Below are 20,036 nucleotides of genomic sequence, written 5' to 3'. Positions count from 1 at the left end.
ACAATGCAGTTTAAGTGGAGAACCGCGAGTTGTTGAATGGAGTTTGATTTAAATCTCCCTTTGACTTTGGGTTCTCGGCTCTAGCAAGATTGGAGATGCAAGTGTCCCCATGATATCCTGTAATATAAAGCACCAGGTGAAACCATTCTCATAGGTTTCCTTTTTCTTATGGGAAAAAAAGGTTGGGGATTTTATACTAATAAGGTTTATATAAAAGGAAGGTATCCATACTACAGAATATCAAGACAAACTGTTCACTGTAAGCTATGATTATGAGGCTGAAGCTAAAATATTTTGGCCATATAACGAGAAGGCATGATTCTCTAGAGAAGACTCTAATGCTGGGAAAGATTGAAGGCACACCAAGAAGGGGACGACAGAGACGGAGATGGATAGATGAGGTCACTGAAGCCACCAACATGAAGTTGTTGGCGCTCAGAGGGGCAGTGACTGACAGATGTACCATGCGTGCTATGGTCCATAAGGTCACGGAGAGTCGGACACAACTGAGCGACTAAACACACACAAAAGGAAGGTGTGCTGCAACGTCTTTGACGTTCTCATCCAAAAAACATTTACTGAATCTAAGTAAGAAGCTGCATAAAAATACAGATTAAACTTGTTTTGGTAAACACATACTCCATTTTCCCTTATTTGTACACTATAAAGATCCCAGTGGAGAGAGATTTTGCACTTATTAAATTATTTGCCAAAACCTTTAATTGCACAGGGAGGTTATGTAATTTCAGAGACCCTGTAATTGTTACATTCATTCAGATTTGTTTTTTTTGCCTTACACCACAGGCATGGAAAAAGGTTTTGGGATTGTTCCCCAGATCTGATCAATTGTGTTTAAATTTCCTTAACTCTTTACTCGGGGAACACCTTGATGTATACACCTGCAGGATCCTAACTCTCACTTAACTTGTCTAAATAAGATGACTGAATCTCACTGATGACGAGTGCCCAACCTCAGTAAAAACTCCCCATTAGATACCTGCATCTGTAACATTATTATTCCATTAACATATTTTTTCCGCCTTTTGTTTATCTGAGTTGTGGGTGCATGTTGTCAGTAATGTACAAACACAATAGTGAATAGCGCACTAATAAGTGATATCAACCTTACTCTGTGTGAATATATGTTAATACATAGGTGAATGAGAGTTTAAATAAAATGTACATAAAAACAGACCGGATTCTCATGAATTAGAAAAAATAAGTGCTCACAATAGTGGAATATAGTCTGTATTAATAAGTGGATGAGGTAATATACAAACATATATATTCACACGGAGTAAGGTTGATATCCCTTATATTAGTGCGCTATCCACTATTGTGTTTGTAAATTTTTTGCTTGTTTGATGGAATGTAGTAATTGATTTCACTGTGGATTTTTAGCAGCACTCTTATTAGCGCCTGGCTATTTCACACATCCTATTGTGTTGCCAGTAGAATGGGTTAAGCAAAGATACTAGTTTATTACTGGTTACTTGCCTTTTAGATTTATATGGGGCTTGTATTTTATACAATTTTTTTTATATAAAAAATCTATGTGTGTGTATATATACTTTTTGTCTTTTCGTTGTTAATCCCAGAAATTTGTGTGTTTCAGGTTCCTACATCCCTGGCCCAATACCACCCTACCAGACTCAAGGCCTACCACCTAACCCCAGGTATGATAGCTATGGATTATTCAGTATTCCTGGACTGAGAAAGTAAACTCTCATCAATCCACAGCATGAATGGATATGATGTGTCACTTTATGGTTCTACGGTTATGGTGTAAAGAGGTCCCCTGTCTCCCTGCACACAGTGTATTAGACTGCAGCTATAAGGTTATGGTGTAAGGAGGTCCCCTGTCTCCCTGCACGCAGTGTATCATAACGGCAGCTATAAAGTTATGATGTAAGGAGGTCCCCTGTCCCTGTCTCCCTGCACACAGTGTATTATAACTTCAGCTATAAGGTTATGGTGTAAGGAGGTCCCCTGTCTCCCAGCACACAAGGTGTATTATAACTGCAGCTGTAAGGTTTTGGTGTAAGGAGGTCCCCTGTCCCTGTCTCCCAATAGAGTGTATCATAGCTGTAGTTATAAGGTTATGTTCTAAGTAGCTACCCTTTCTCCACATACATGGTGTATTATAACTGCAAATATAAGGTTGTGGTGTAAAGAGGTCCCCTGTCTCCACATACATGGTGTATTATAACTGCAAATATACGGTTATGATGTAAGAAGGTCCCCTGTCTCTACAGCTGCAGCTATAAGGCTATGGTGTAAGGAGGACCCCTGTCTCCCAGTACACAGTGTGTTATAATTGGAGTATTGTCTGAGCTACTTCCCGCTCTGGGTTTAGCTCATCACAGAAGCTGCAAACCCTGGGGTTTTACAACAAATGCAGAAATGTCAATTATTTACTGTATTTTAAGTTGTTTTTATTATTATTTATTGTTAAATTGTTTTGCATTGTCTGTATAATGCATTAAAAGTGGGAATGCTTCCAACCTACATTGTCAATTTAACCCTCAACTGTCACCAGAAGTAGAACCATTTAAGGAATTACTACACTACTACTGAGGACAGGTGAGAGTTATTTAGGAAATAAAAATATTTGAACCCAAGAAAGTTTAATAGTTTTCGATTTAAAACAGGACCACTAAAATGTTTGCTCACTGTAATTTGCTATGCTACCATGAACAAGGGAGTGGAGAAACCCAAAGGGTTATGTTTATATAAATGTGCCGGATTCGGATTTTAACCTAAACCAGAAAGCCCACCTACTTTGTATAATTTCAACTTATTTGTAGTACAGAGAGGGACTTTCAAAGGGCATTTTTTTTGCCGTCTGAGACAAACAGGAACATTTTAAAGTTGTAGCTTTAACTTTAATGATCAAATTTGGTGTTTCATTATGGGGTACTAAAACTGTATGCTGCATATATTCATTTCCTTCCCTACATTGTTGTTGGATTGTTATGGTTTTGGTCTGTTGGGTATCATTCCAAGACCTCTTTTATTCTATCCACAGGGCAGGCCATGCTTTAATAAACTCTGACAATACTTTTCCAAATTATTTTTGTAAGTGTGCATTTTATAGGCTTATTTATTAAATGATTCTCTTCCATCTGTACTGGTATGCTTGGTTATTTGCCTGTTACCCCACCTATTTAATTACCTACCCCTGGTTAATAATTCGAAATTAAAATGTGACGTCGTTAGTACGTTTCTTTTGTGAATGAGTCTGTTTCCTAACGATTCAATCCCCTGGGATGGGGTTTGTTTTAGGGATAGGCAAGCATTGAGGAAAGGGACTTAGTGTGAGTTTTGTTAAATGTGTATTCGAAGAACTATAACTGTTGCATACTGTTGTAGAGGCCGTGGTACTATTGGGCTACAGGCACTGTCCTTCGACTTTAGATCATTGTAACTTGGCATTCGCCATAGGCAAACAGAGAGCCAGCCACGTGTACCACTTGATTGCCTAGTTTTGGTTAGAACTAGAAGACAGCCCTTCTTATTGCACCATAACCAGAAGTTGAAGGTTGTATATGTAAATTAATTTGTGTATAGATAATCTAGGGATAGTGAGTATACTATTAAAATATCATGACAGTTGTGCCTGACGATTAGCCATTGTCTGAACTGTGATAGCCAGAAGCAATTCAACTTATCTATTTGACTTAGATAAGTAACTGGAGGTATGTGTGTAAACAATTTTTGGGCTGATATTTTTTTATTGATTTATTTGCTATTGTTTTTACAGTGGTTATCCTGGGTTTTCATATCCTCAAGGAGGGCAATATCCACCAACTTCAGGCCCACAGATTTTCCCACAGCAACAACAACCTGCTCCTCAAGTTAATTCTGGTGAGTTTTATACAAGCGATAACTAAACCTTGTAAATAGAGGCAACTACAACGTCCATGATGCTTTACCAGTTTTGATGTACTAAGGCCTCCTTGCCCTCGACCCAGTGGGTACTAGATCTTAACTGGGAAGAATCCAGTTATTCTCTATACCAAACCTGTTCTCTTTATATTATGTGGGTTAAGAGTCCATTAAAATGCACATTCAGTTTGAGTCACCAGTTGTCACTTTTTAAGGACCAAGGACTCTCTGTGAAAGTCGCTGTCTGATCCCTGTGTATATATGTATGGGTATATGCCCATACTCTGCTGAATATTTCTCTAGTAATAATATAGGTCAATTAATCAAAGCTTGTATCTCATAATTTGTGAATCTCTTTCCAATTTTATTTGGCTGTATATAATCAACAACTTAGCAGTTTTTTTAAAAAGCATTAGCCTCCTTTCTTCTGGTATTACTTCCCCTTTTCCTCACACCAGTAACAATGTAAAAAATGAGGACTTTGATTATACTACTCCGTGTTAAAAGCACAGCAAGATCAATGTTGCATTGTTAATAATGACATGCACCATAATAGCGGTTCTTCCAGTGAATCTTGCTGCTCTTCCTTAGGGGCAGAAAGGACCTCTGAAAGACCCGCAGACACATAAGAGATGGCGTCCGAGTCGATATTGGACTAATTCACAGCCTCCTTAATTGACCCGATTTTCTGAGTCGTAGTCACATACATTTCAACCGCCATGCCTGTTCTACCTCGCACAGAAAGGTTCTCTTGCATGACGTATGCTCACACAATACAATTAAAGGAAAGTCTAGGGTAATACAATTTGTTGCTACTATGACGGTAGTAGAAAATATCCCCGTCAAGCATTCCCTTCTTCCCATAAAAGAAAATCACCCAATATTCCACGAGTAGAAATATCCCTGGAATTGCCGAATAATCCACACCTGAGCCAAAGCTTAATGCTGGAACAAGACTGATTTACTGGCACACAGAACTCACAATTTATGCAACACAAAACTCCTCCTCTGGGCCAGGCTAGATAATTGAGTTTCTACAATACACAAAGCTCAATTATCTGCTGGCCAGAAACATTACAATTTATAACAATTTCAGAAACGTACTTTCTATAAGACATACAATTATACTTTTACATCCCTGGATAGCTGAGGATACTGGTAGTTACATATCCAAATCTCACGAATTTCCGTTCGGTAGTTTCCGTGTCGCATCGTGTGGAAGTTTGACCGGCTTGCCAGGTGGAGGTATCCGGGTTACAGTTCCATAGAATCAATAGCAAGAGCCGGTCTCCGTTCGCATCTAACTACACGAAAACTACAGTTCGTATGGTTCAGCTGGTTACCTGTGAATGTTCCCCTCATCCGGTAGATACCATCTACCGAATGCCAGTTTGATTCGTGGAGGGGAACGTATTCATCCAGGACTTCCATGGGGGACCGGGCGTTTGCATGTTTCCTGTTCCGAAAACCGTTCCATGCAATTCATGCGTAAGCCCCGCTGACCGCATTCGTGAGTGTTAAGATGGCCGCCATCCTTTGTTCTCGCCACGTGTTCGTATGTCGAATGGCGGCCACCCAGTAGCAATTAAGTTGCGGTTTTCTCTGTGTTCTAATTGCTACTTGCTACCCCAGGGTGTGTGGTCCCCGTTCGGTACACAAATACATTCATTCTTGACATTTGGAACCGAACAATATAGACCTTAAAATAGCAGGGAGAGAATTAAACTGAAGCTGGCCTCGCTGGTCCCATACAACACCCGGTTAAACCGGAACGGGGCACAACCCCGGTAGGAGATGCATCAAACACCCAAACCAAAGACCGGCACATACAAGGGCCACAAAACCAGGCCCAGAACCACACTACCGGGGACTAACACCGGAAATTGCCAAGCATGAACCCCCCCCCCAGAAGGGGATGCAGACCCCCCCGACACCCGCCCCCGGCTGAACAACTACGCACCAAAGGAGGGTCACGCTCCCACCCACCCCACCCCTCACAAACCACTATCAAAACAAGAGACACAAACCCACATACCCTCACCCCCACCCCCCCAACCTTACACCCGCACATTCGAACCCCCCAATACAGGATCAATACACTCAAGCCATGACTGGCTCCAAGCCCACTAATGGACCAACACCATTCCTCCCACACCCTACAGGCACACGGTTACCCCTCTTCCCCCCCACTACACACACAAAACACGCCACACCACACAGCTAAGCACTTCCACAACGCACGGACCTCTCGGACATCCACAAACCTACAGAGCCTCCACCCCGCAAATATCAACAGCCCAAAACGAACCTGCAACCTGAGGCACAAGCGAGAGCCTCGAGCACTAGAATACATGAAACAAAAACACACACAACAGGGTATAGAAACGCTGTTTAACCCCTTAAGGACCAAACTTCTGGAATAAAAGGGAATCATGACGTGTCACACATGTCATGTGTCCTTAAGGGGTTAAGAACCAAACTGAAATGTTATGCAAACGTGAATATACCTGTTACCTCCCCTCCCCCCCCCCCCCTTTTTTTTTTTACATTTCTGTACCCCAAAAATTGCATACCATAAAAGAATTTTTAAAAAAAATAGTGCTATTATCAATACTAGTATAAATTTAGCTTACATCAAATAAATGCAAAGACGCCATAATAGTGGTAAGAGGCTAAACTTGCTTGTTGCTTATTAATGGCAGAAAGTGCCAATTAGCAAGCAGGTTTATTAGGGTGACTGTAGCTACCACCCGTATAGAAATGGAATACAGTTATAAGCAATATAATGCCATGAATATTCCTAGGAGTTAATGCACACAGTAACCCAACATATAACCTTAAAAGAAAAACCTCAGCAAATAACAGACACAGCATCAAAGTCTAATCTGTTTGAAATTGCACTTTATACCCACATAGTCCATTTATATGTTGACTTCGGGATCAAGCTTTGCTTGACCCCTAAGGCTTCATCTTTTCTTTATCTCTTGACATCAAAAAGACCATAGGATAATACAATAAAACACCAATATTAATAAAAACCAAAGAAAAGTTACCTGCGCTCTCTCCTTAATCTCTATGTATATTTATACAAATGGAGGTCATTTAGTTGCTCCAATGGCCATTGGAGGGAATGCCCGCCTGCCAACGTCAAGGCAGACCCCCCTAAACTGACCCTAAAGCGGGTTCAACACTGACCCTTCAGCCTGCTTCCTTGAGCTTCTGGCAAAGATATCTCTGAGACAGAGGGGGGTATTTTTTTATATACACCCCTATACTTATTAACCCTTAATAGGGAACACGTGGGATGGGCGGCAGCATTGTAACAAGGCTGTGTGATACAAAGTAAATACAAATACAAAAAGAGAAGTCCTGCGCTCACTCCCATCACTACTGGGCTGGCAGCAATGACTGCCAACGTCAAGGCAGGCCCCCCCCCTAAAGCGGGTCCCAAACTGACTCTAAAGCGGGTTCAACACTGACCCTTGACGTTGGCAGGCGGGCATTCCCTCCAATTGCCATTGGATCAACTAAATGACCTCCATTTGTCTAAATATACATAGGGATTAAGGAGAGAGCGCAGGTAACTTTTTATTTTCTTTGTTTTTTTTTACTATATATTGGGGCTGATGTGTACTGTAGTCATTGCTGCCGGCCCAGTAGTGATGGGAGTGAGCACAGGACTTATCTTTTTGTATTTACCAATATTCATAAAGCCCAACTTGGTCTCACTCACATGGTGCCGAGCCACTCAAAACAGCTGGCTCAGACTTTGAAGCTTTTCAACAAAAAGATGAGGTGGATGTTCCTTGGAACTTGTTAATTGTTAACAAATTGTTATGTTAATTGTCAAAAACATATAGTTCACCTTACTATAGTGGACTATAGTATGGTGGACTAAATGTTTTTATACTTTGGAATAAAGTGTATTTTGAAGCTTAAATAAATTGTTGTCCCTGATTCAACGTGCGTGCTGGAATATATAAAGTTTGTAAGGAGTTGGAAACCAGGTTGGAGGCTGCACTTAACAAGTTCCAAGAAACATCCACATCATCATTTTGTTGAAAAGCTTAAAAGTCAGAGCCAGCTGTTTTGAGTGGCTCGGCACCATGTGAGTGTGACCATGACGTATGTTCGCTTTCAGGGATGGTACGGTGGCTGCCAGGTCTCAGAGTTCTAGAGGCATGAGGGGAAAAGGAGCCTAACTTTGGAGGGTGTCTACCTAGGCACTCCACCAGAGGAGGTTACACCTCTTGGTGACATGCATGGTGTTAGTGCAGCCAACACAGCCTCTGTAGAGCTGGCTTGTAAGAGGGTGATAGCATCCGTAATATACCTATGATAGCATCCGTAATATACTTTTGTAAGGTCTGGGATGACACCCCTCCCCCCCCCCCCAAGGGCTAACGGGCCCCCAGGTATTTGGAAACACAACATCCATAGGAGATCACCACCTAAACCTGCACATAATGTAAATGGGGTAACAGTATAGGCAGAGACAAAAAATATCCCAGACTGACAGGAAGCTGCAACCCAGGAATATCACTGACTAAATCCCCAAAGCACTAGTAAAAGTTAACAACCAAAACTTGCTACAGGAGACAAAAGATCAAAAAGAGAGGGAAAGAACAGGAAGGGAAAACAGAAGCTCGCCAGGGCCCGGAACCAAGCAGGAAAGCAGCCAGCAGTAGGGGGCATAACAAGGATAGGCCACAGCATGAGGGGAGCACACAGAGCCATGCTAGGAGAAGGTTCTGATAAGATGCAGAGCAGACACAAAGGGGGACAATTAAGCAGAAAACCCACACAAACACAGGAACACACAACAATGGTTCTTAACAGACATGGGAGCAGCAAAGAAAGAGGAAGTACTGCGGATGATGCTTGGTCTTAAGTAGTGATGTGTCAGGATTGGTTGATGGTATCCCTGTTTGATTTTTTTTGTGTGTGTATTATTTATTTGCTATTGTTGTGGTTCAGTAAATAAATGGTTAAGCAATATGAACCTCATTGTCTTGTAGTAATATTAGTATCTTGTAATACCTTTTTTTAATTTGACTAACAGAATTTTGGAATGACAAGCTTTCGGGAGATCCTCACTTTTCTCAAGTCTAAAACATTTCTAAACAATACAACTTAGAATTCATAGTTGACTTGTGATAAAGTGGTTATAGCGACATTACTGTAGTTAATTTACTGGTCTCATTTAGAGTAGGGGGGGAAGAAAGAATATAGGGAAAATAGATCCCATTTTTCCAGAGGGTCAGAAATATGTTATGTGAGGATCAAAGAGGAGAGAAAACAGGACAGGAGCTGGTACTACAATCTCTACTTCATTCCTTATAGAATGAGAGTGAATATTTGTTTATTGACGGGCCTTTTTTATTGTCAAGTCAGATTAGTGTGAATACTTGCAAATCGTTAGTCACTGGAAAGTAACATGCTGCTTGTAAGATGATACTTAGGGTAATTCACATTTTATCTCTCCTATTGTAGGAACAAGTTTTGTGCTTAACGCCACTTTGCCTAAAACTACTGATTTGAGTCACTAGAGGGCAGTGAATGGTGTAAGTCTAGGACTTCATTAAGATGGCTCTGTCAGGTTTATAGACAGATTTTTTTTTTAATGATTTTAACGAAATACTGTCTCTTTTTAAGGTATAGTGTGGAGCGTGTTGTCTTTGCTATGTTGGGGTAGTATTGACTGCAGGTTCATAATATCAAATGTTTCTTTGCTGTGAAATGTGATTGCATAGTAAATTGTGAAAGGCAGTGGTACATAAGAACTGGACACAAATTTAGAATTTTGCTCCTAACCACATATGCTGGGATATAATGCTTTTAATTAAAAATTTAAGGGAGAGGGTGGTGGTATATATTTTATTGTGTTTTGTTCATTTAGATTGATGGAATGTGGTATCAACAAACAATTTTATATTTGAAAATGCAAGGCGGGGAGAGGGGAGAGGGGAGAGGGGAGAGGGGGGAGGGCACAACCTGAACAAAAAGCTTAACCCATGCACAGGGGAAAGAAAAATTTAAATATTTTTGGGAAGAAAATAAAATAATGTATTGCTAGAATTTTTAAGCCAAGTTTCATTATGATAAGATGGTGCCACTTTAGTCGAAACCCTATGTCTGTACTTTGATCTCCTGGGGACAAGGTACTACAAACTGTCTCCGGTTAAAGAAATACTTTGTATTCTAACTGCTAGCATGAAATAAACTAATAAAATAAAAAGAAACAATTACCATAGGGATGTTTTACATTCTCAGATGGTTTGTGCTTTCCTACTTAATTTGTTGATCATTCTTGGCGGAGCAGTGCGTAGTAAATAGTTAAGGAGGTTTAGCTGTTGTTTCGCGAGGCTGACATACTGTACTTAAAATCTTAATGGCAGACCACTGTAACCGGACCCTGCCTGGTAAAGGTTAAGCCTTTTTTCAGTTGCAATGGCGCTAAGCCTAAAGTGGAGTTATAAATAGTAGAAGCAGTACATGTTCAGAGATTGCTTTATGGGCTGAAGATATTGCAGAACTGTGGGGCAACTATTACTCAGCACTAGACTTGTTGAGTCTGGTCACTGCACAGTGCACCCCCTCTCTGCTAATCAAAGCACTGAAATGCCCCAGTCTGATCACTGCTCAGTGCACCCCCTTTGTTAATCCAAGCACTGGAATGGTAGCATAGTGCACCCCCTCTATGCTAATCCAAGGACTGGAATGGTTCAGTCTCATCCCCTGCACCACCTTCTTTGCTAATTTAAGCACACTGGAATGGTTCAGTCTGATCACTGCACCCCCTCTGCTAATCTTGGCACTGGAATAGTCCATTCTAATCAATGCACCCCCTCTCTGCTAATCCTAGCATTGGAATGGTTCTGTCTGATCACTGCTCAGTCTCATTAGAGGTGGCTCAGTTGGGTTTATTCTAGTGAGTTGAAACCAGCATTGCTAAATTAATTCTAAATTAGCCAGTTAGGACAGTTTTTACAGATCAGGTATTTATGCTTAGATATTGCAGTTCTGATTTCACTTCACTAGATTTGGATGTGTAATAAATAAGCCCCATTGTGTCCTGTTGCCAAGTCAGTTATGGGTAAACCGTTGTGTCCTCTTATGTGATAATGGTTGAATATAGATTGGAAAATATACTGTCTCCCTTAACGATATGACGGTCCAAGCATGCTAAGTCTGTAGCAGACAGATTTATTTTTCCATTCACATTAAATTGTGTTAGTGGCTACTTAATGTTATTGAGAATATGAAAATGCCTTGCCTGGGATGTATATTATTTTTCATTGAATGTTATTTGTATTTACACTTTAATAAATGTATATGTGTGAAAAGGAAATATGTTACCTGTAATTCACCCATTATACGTTTAGAAACATTAAGCACATAAAAATCAGTTTGTGCACCAAGAGAAAAAATGAAAAGCCTCTAGGGGCCAGAAGACTGGGAAGAAAATTCCGAACCCAACTTCCGTGCCCCAAGAGAGACGGTCACCTAGACTGGGTAATAGGGCATAACCCTGAAATTACAAACATGAAAGGGAGAAATTACCCAACCCGGGTGTCTTACAATAAGGCAACCAGATGGGTAGAAGCCCAGTCCAATCTTAAGCTAAACGTAGCAAAAAACAAAAAACTTTATTAAAGTCTATTAAAAGACTGGGTCAGGATAGTAATAGACAGAGTCCTATAAGGAGAACGATAGCTGCATAGATAATCAGCTTTCAATAGGCTGATACAATTAGACAGGCCCCTTGCTTATAGGTCGAGGCAGTATGCTAAGCCATGCAGCAATCCGGGAAACAAAACAGCAGTAGGGACAGGAGGGGGGAGAGAAAAAATAAAGTAAATAATCTCACACACAGATCCCCTAAAGCCCTGTGCTAGCCCTTATTCTCCTAAATAACACCTTCGTGGGTGTTCTATTCTAAGACTAGACTAAGTCAATACAAATATAGCCCCAGTTAAATCACTAAACAAACATAAGTGCAAAAAGGTGCTGAAGTGCTCAAGTAAGTGAAGACAGACTGAACCCGACGCGCGTTTCGGCGTAACCGTACGCCGTCATCAGGGGTATACCTGAAAGGGGTATACGACGAAACGCGCGTCGGGTTCAGTCTGTCTTCACTTACTTGAGCACTTCAGCACCTTTTTGCACTTATGTTCGTTTAGTGATTTAACTGGGGCTATATTTGTATTGACTTAGTCTAGTCTTAGAATAGAACACCCACGAAGGTGTTATTTAGGAGAATAAGGGCTAGCACAGGGCTTTAGGGGATCTGTGTGTGAGATTATTTACTTTATTTTTTCTCTCCCCCCTCCTGTCCCTACTGCTGTTTTGTTTCCCGGATTGCTGCATGGCTTAGCATACTGCCTCGACCTATAAGCAAGGGGCCTGTCTAATTGTATCAGCCTATTGAAAGCTGATTATCTATGCAGCTATCGTTCTCCTTATAGGACTCTGTCTATTACTATCCTGACCCAGTCTTTTAATAGACTTTAATAAAGTTTTTTGTTTTTTGCTACGTTTAGCTTAAGATTGGACTGGGCTTCTATCCATCTGGTTGCCTTATTGTAAGACACCCGGGTTGGGTAATTTCTCCCTTTCAAGTTTGTGCACCAAGTACACCTCAAAAATCTAAAAACTGCTAAAAATTCCCATCAGAAGTATAAAAAAGGGTATCTGGTTGCTCCACAAGGCCGTATTGTACTTCGTCTGACACTTTTAAATTACCCCATTACTTCTGCGTCCTAACCTAATTTTATCATGAGATATAACTGTTGCCTACATTCATTGCACAATTTACTCCAATCAATGTGGATTTTCAGGCAAGGCGCTACAGTACCCAAATACATAAAACATTTTATTGCTAGCACTCTGTTTTAATTAAGTCTGCTAATGATCATTTTGCTGCTTTGGGTTTGCAGGTCCACCAAGAGATGGAACCATTGGTGAGGACACAATTCGAGCCTCTCTTATATCCGCCGTTAATGACAAACTGAGATGGAGGATGAAAGAAGAAATGGATAGGGCTCAGGCTGAGCTCAATGCCCTGAAACGTACAGAAGAAGACCTGAAGAAAGGTCACCAGAAGCTAGAAGAGATGGTCACTCGGCTGGACCAAGAAGTGGTGAGGAAAAGGCAAATTGTAATAGACTTAAAGAGAGACATTGCAGATATTGTAAGAATTGAAATTTGACATAAAACTTAATGAAGTTTGTAATCAAAGAGGAAAGGTCCAGACACTCCAAGGCTTCAAACAGGCACATTTATTGGACCCAAATGTCCAGCAGCAACGTTTCTACCAAAGAAGGTATTTTTCAAGCTTGAAAAAGACATTATTTGGTCGAAACGTTGTTGCTGAACATCTGGTCCTATAAATTTGCCTGTTTAAAACCTTGGGTGCCTGAACCTTTCTTCTTTGATTGCTAACTATATTTAGTGGCTTGGTGCTGGCCCTTGGTTCACTTAAGACTGTGTATATGGAAGCCTGGTTTGGCTTTTGCAATAAAATTTTATAAATGCATACAATTTCTATCTGGCATTACAAATATAGTAAGGATTGGAATCAGACGTGAATCCTGATAAAGGCACACCATTTCTATTCCCTGGAGACAGGCAGAGTCTTCTTTTCTTTTCTTTTTTTTCTTTCTTTTTTTTTATTTTTTTTTACTTAATATCACAAATGCCAAGTTCTTTAATATCAAAGCTGTCACAGTGGAGGGGAGGATGTCGATCCTTGGCTTGATAGGGTCACTCGGAAGACTTTTTGGATAACTTTGTGTTACTTAAATATGCTTTACCAGGACACGTGAAATTAGATTGAATGAACACAGTATTGTGTAAGCTGTGTGTGTTTTTAGGAAAAGATGGTTATCTTGATTTATGTATCATAAATGGACAATTTCATTTACTATATATGATTTGATGTTTAACTCTCATATTATTTTTTTTAATTGTATATTCCATTCAGACTGAAGTGGACAAAAACATTGAAACATTGCGCAAGAAAGACGAAGAGCTTGGCGCTGTAGTGGAAAAGATGGAAAGCCAGTCGGAATACAGAGACATTGATGAGGTTATTGTCCCCACAGCCCCACTGTACAAGCAGATCTTAAACCTCTACGCTGAAGAGAACGCTATCGAAGACACCATCTTTTATCTGGGAGAAGCACTCAGGCGTGGCGTGATAGACTTGGACGTCTTCCTAAAGGTACGTCATTCATTAACCAGCCGAGATATGGCTATTAACCATCTCAATGAAAGCAGGCCTGGCCAGCCCTTTAAATGCCTTCAATGTGGTTTCAGGAAGTTGAGAAGTGTAGTGTAGGCATGGCAAACCTGCAATTCTCTTATTCTCCTTCTCTTATTGCAATACTACCCTAATTACCGCTGCACGCATCAGTCATTTTAAATTACTCCAATGACTGTGACATGTATCTAACCTACATCTATCCAATTATGATGAAGCTTCCCGTGAATTCCTTGTGCTCTACATCAGCAATTTACACCTCACTGATAGCTTGATGCATGATGCTAGCTTTTTCAATCATTTTATAATCTCAGTGTTCTGAAAGATTGACAATAGGTTTTCATGGTCACATAATCTCCACATTATGACAGGGTGACTTGGGGTCAAGTATTATTTTTACAGAAAATTTGCCTCTTTTGTTTCACAGCACGTCCGTCTCTTGTCTCGCAAGCAGTTCCAGCTCAGAGCGCTCATGCAGAAAGCCCGGAAGACGGCGGGACTGAGTGATCTGTATTAACGCTGGACATCAATGTTCTTTTTTTTTTTTTTTTTTGTAGCTCTCATGTTTTATGATCTCTTCTAATTTCTTTAAAAATCATTAGAAATCTCGGTTAAGTTATTCTTATTGTTAAAAGAAACCGTTGAATAGGTTTCTGTTGGGGAGGAATCTGTGATGGTTTGACGCACTTTTTTGTGTTTTCTTTAAGCGCATCTTCTCTCCGACGAGAACCAGAGTCCGTAAATTGTACTGCGCTTACTTGCCCGTTAACCTGGCATCACCTCGAACAGTGTCTGAACAGAAGGCACATGCATAGCTCAAGAGAAGAAAAGCTATTTTACATGATTTTATGACATCGCTGCTGTGCAGTCTCATTTGTAAATTAAAGTAGGAATCATCTTTATAACTGGCTAAGCAATACCACATATGGGAAGGAGCTAAGAATCTGAAATTCCTCTCTTGCTCTATACATATGCTTTCTGTGTTCGCACAACAAAAAAGGCTTGTTTTGTCTTATTTTGTGCTTTGAAAACACTGTCTGAGTGACTGATCATATTAACTGCACCAGCAGTTGCAATCTACATTAAAAATGTATTCGACTCTTGTACAAAGGACATAGGGCTACTATGGGACTGCACACCAGTGCTGCAGGTAGCGAATTTCTATTCATGTTTGTCGCTTATCCTTCACATCAATTAGGTTAGATATTTGTACTATAATATGTGGATGGCCAGTTAAATATGTAAAGGCACGATCTCCGCAACAACAAAAAAAATGAGAGATATATATATATATATATATATATATATATATATATATACATTTTTTCTTTTTTCATTTCCTCCCCCTTATTTCCTGATAAACAGGAGATACTGTATTTTGACTTATTTGCTTAGAACAGTAGCAAATCTATCATGTTTATGTTTGTATGTGAGTTTCTTGTACAGCGTCACAACTTTTCACCTAAAACAGCGGCATTCATGATCATTGTATATGAATAATTTTTTATTATTGTGTAATTAAATAGATACTAATTCTTTTTCATGTGTTAACTACAGCATTAAAGCTGCGATCAGATTCTTTCTCAAACACCATAATGTGGCTCATGCGCAATTCCTGTGTAGTGATTTGAATAGGGGAGAAGGAAATGGCTAGCTTATCACTGCCATAAAATAAAATGAGGCGTGTGTGTGTCACTGCCTCTCTCTCCATTGTGCTAAGTGGCCACTATTAATGTTAATCATTGCCCTTTTTAATTTCGTCATTTTGGTCTTAGCCTTCTGTATAGGCACCCTTTGCTGCCTAAAGAACCTGCAATGATACAGTTACTGTACAAAGATTCCAGGTACTCACAGTATGATATTTTTTTTGTTTTTAACTGCACTCACTGCTCTGGTGAATTCCATGCAAACTGGTGGGTACGTTCCACACAGCATTAGTCAATAGAACTCTGACTTTACTTGGAAGTGTTCATATACATGTGTAATGCTTTATTATGAAAACAAATGGATTTTAAAGGAATACTATAGTGTCAGGAAAACAAACTCGTTTTCCTGGCACTATAGGGTTAATAGGTCCCCCCTCTCGCTGGGCTAAAGGGGTAAAAATACAGCGCTGGTGACGTCTCCTCCCACTCTCACGTCAGTTCCCGAGTGGAACGGAATGTGCATTTGCACCTAGAACCGCGCGTGCATTAAAAACGCCCATAGGAAAGCATTTCTCAATACTTGCCTATGGACGTTCTGTACGCTGAATGCGATTTTCGCATCCAGCGTCGCAGAAGCGCCTCTAGCGGCTGTCAGAAAGACAGCCACTAGAGGCTGGATTAACCCTGCAATGTAAACATAAGTTTCTCTGAAACTGCTAGGTTAACATCTGAAGGGTTAAAACCTGGGGGACCTGGCACCCAGACCACTTCGAGCTGGAGTGGTCTGGGTGACTATGGTGGTCCTTTAACTGAATGCCTGGCTTCAAGAGTTAATTAAATGGCCGTTTATGAACAACTAAAAATTCACCTCCTTTCACCATAAGTGTTGATATCAGCCATTATATAAGGAAGCACTTATTGTATATTAAGAACTGCTTTTTGCAAAGCTAGCAGGTGTCCTTTGACATTAATAGTTCCCCTCACTGAAAAACGACCTGTAACGCAGCTCAATGGCTGGGTCAGCAGCCCACCTACCATGGACAGTATAGAGTCTCATCTCCTCAAGAGATGCTAGATGGGGCCAAACCACAGCTCCAGCGGCCATCAGAAAGGCTGGTTATTTTTAGAGTGGGAAATTAACCCCTTATTTAAGTGTTGTCATCCTGGCAGGATTACAGCTTCCCAGCTGTTATACCGTCTACAGTATCCAGTACTCATTGGTGATGTTCTCTTTTTATTCATCATGTAAAGTAAATCAGCATCTTGTTCTTAGCGATAAACTTGCAAAGCTTTGTTTTGACTGAAGTTTGAATGTAATCATTAAATTATTTTTTACAGCCTTTCTAGACATCCAGGTGCCATGTTTTCAAACAAAAATAACCAAAAAAACTAAAAAAAAATAGTGTCTTTTGTTGTGGGGAGGGCTATTCGTTTACCACTAGCAATTCCCTGTACTGGAAGTTTTTTCTGGAGATTTTATATAAATTTTTAAAATAAATCATTCAAATGGTGGAAAAAATCCAAACATTAATTGTGTGCATATTATAGTTACACACGAAATGCAAGTGGTGACGTACAGCTCAACACATTTCAGACCTTTGACTAGAATTAGTATTGAAGGTGTATGAATGATTTAAATAGCCAGGTCCTGTTCAAATGAGCTTACAATGTGAGGATTTGATGTAGGCGAATATATATATATATATATATATATATATAAACACATATATAATACCTTGCACTCAAGCTGTCCTTCAGTTCTTGCAATGAACCGGGTGCATTACCAGGGCTCCAAATATCCAAATACAAAGTAGAATGGCTGCACTCACGGAATTTCTTCAGTTTAAAATATAACTTTTAATGAAATCGCATAAAAATCGACGTTTCAGTCCAGCCTGTGGACTTTCATCAGGATATGTCATCATTAAAAACATTGCTGTATATATAGGCATATAATCATAGTAATACATTAATTAAACAAACATGTGTAACTCACCCCAGGTGATGTACCAGCGTCCTCCCCATCCAAGTGCGCATGTGCACCAGTGTACACGCCCCCTTCGTGACGTAATCACGCTACGCTGCCGGCGTAGTCATGGGACCGCTGCTTAAACAAAACCCACCTCCATAGTCATGTGAGCTATCACTTACACATGTGCATCACCCCAAGTGTCAATATTATGTTGCCGGCTCGTGATCCGGTCATGTGCGCACACACGTCATTATGCCCGCCTACCAACGTGACGTCATCACGCCGCGTTTATCGGCGTTGTTATGGCAACGCGGTGTCTCTAACTTCCATCACCATAGTGATGTAAACTACCACTGTTTACAACTACACATAGAGTGATCAATAAAAAAATGGATGAAATATATAAAAACTAAACTGCATGATGTGAAAGTGCTAAGTGAGAAAATTATCTTACTTACATATAAACCATCTAGTGCATAATGTTAAGGGCAATTGTAAATTGCTACTATAGTGCTTCCCAGCACTCCTGCATAGAAACAACGTGTCATTAAGCCTCCATTATAGAGGTCTGTGCATATGAATACTGTATGTATTTAAAGTGACAAGTGCAAAAAAAATTAAAACAACCAAACAAAAGTGAATATCAAAGTGTCAACGTGAAAACACATAATGATCCTATCTAGTATACATATCAGCACATCAATTTATATTGTTTTAATTGTTTTAATTTTTTTTGCACTTGTCACTTTAAATACATACAGTATTCATATGCACAGACCTCTATAATGGAGGCTTAATGACACGTTGTTTCTATGCAGGAGTGCTGGGAAGCACTATAGTAGCAATTTACAATTGCCCTTAACATTATGCACTAGATGGTTTATATGTAAGTAAGATAATTTTCTCACTTAGCACTTTCACATCATGCAGTTTAGTTTTTATATATTTCATCCATTTTTTTATTGATCACTCTATGTGTAGTTGTAAACAGTGGTAGTTTACATCACTATGGTGATGGAAGTTAGAGACACCGCGTTGCCATAACAACGCCGATAAACGCGGCGTGATGACGTCACGTTGGTAGGCGGGCATAATGACGTGTGTGCGCACATGACCGGATCACGAGCCGGCAACATAATATTGACACTTGGGGTGATGCACATGTGTAAGTGATAGCTCACATGACTATGGAGGTGGGTTTTGTTTAAGCAGCGGTCCCATGACTACGCCGGCAGCGTAGCGTGATTACGTCACGAAGGGGGCGTGTACACTGGTGCACATGCGCACTTGGATGGGGAGGACGCTGGTACATCACCTGGGGTGAGTTACACATGTTTGTTTAATTAATGTATTACTATGATTATATGCCTATATATACAGCAATGTTTTTAATGATGACATATCCTGATGAAAGTCCACAGGCTGGACTGAAACGTCGATTTTTATGCGATTTCATTAAAAGTTATATTTTAAACTGAAGAAATTCCGTGAGTGCAGCCATTCTACTTTGTATTTATATATATATATATATATATATATATATATATATATATATATATATATATATATATATATATATAAAATAAGGTGTCTTGCTCAAGGTGGTGTGATTGTCATTCAAGCCATTGTTACCCAACTCAAGCACAAGACACCATACCAAGCACTACATTATATGTAAATAATTTTTATTTTATTTAATACTGTTCTCTCTTAAGCTTCATTGGCTTATAAGTAAAAGGTAAAGTACTTGCTATTTTCTCTTTTTAAATAATTCGTTTTCTTAATTTTGCCAAATTGATGCATTTAAAGGTTAATTGAAGTAATTCTACAACTCTAAACTTGATATGCCCCATGGGTATATTTGACACCTCTGATTTATTCTTCATTTAAAACTCTGTACTGGTATCTGTTGTGAAAAGTAATATTACCCTGGCCCTGTATTACATTTATTTTCTATTTAGATGTCAAACAAGAGAATTTAATACCATTCTTTAAATAAGGTTTCCCCAGTCAAATCCTCGTGATATACCCACCAAAATATGTTTTATAAAGGATCACTATAGGGTCATGAACACAAACATGTATTAAAACCACCAATTAGCCCCCCCTATGCCTCCCTAAATATAGCAAAATCTTAATGTATTCAAGCCAGAAGCTGTAACTCTGCATGCTGTTTGCCTCAGAAAAACAAGCTGTCTGCTGACATCATCAGAAGTGGTGGCCTGATCCAATCACAATGCTTCTCCATGGGATTGGCTGAGACTGA

The 20,036-nt window shown here is 39.8% G+C and overlaps 1 protein-coding gene across 1 annotated transcript in view; it reads left to right on the top strand.

The window, feature by feature from the left end:
• The window catches only part of TSG101 (tumor susceptibility 101), a 29,522-nt gene extending 14,074 nt beyond the window's left edge, over positions 1-15,448 (top strand). The window contains exons 6-10 of the mRNA XM_063438659.1: positions 1,616-1,676; positions 3,764-3,867; positions 12,828-13,030; positions 13,874-14,113; positions 14,580-15,448. Coding sequence (XP_063294729.1) covers positions 1,616-1,676; positions 3,764-3,867; positions 12,828-13,030; positions 13,874-14,113; positions 14,580-14,669 — 698 coding nt within the window. The 3' untranslated portion in view covers positions 14,670-15,448. The remainder of the gene's footprint in view (positions 1-1,615; positions 1,677-3,763; positions 3,868-12,827; positions 13,031-13,873; positions 14,114-14,579) is intronic.
• Positions 15,449-20,036: the final 4,588 nt, after the last annotated feature.

This window comes from Pelobates fuscus, chromosome 12 (assembly GCF_036172605.1).
Source record: "Pelobates fuscus isolate aPelFus1 chromosome 12, aPelFus1.pri, whole genome shotgun sequence".
NCBI classification, from domain to species: Eukaryota; Metazoa; Chordata; class Amphibia; order Anura; family Pelobatidae; genus Pelobates; species Pelobates fuscus.
Note: the sequence above shows the minus strand (reverse complement) of the source record. Positions and strands in the feature narration are given on the sequence as shown.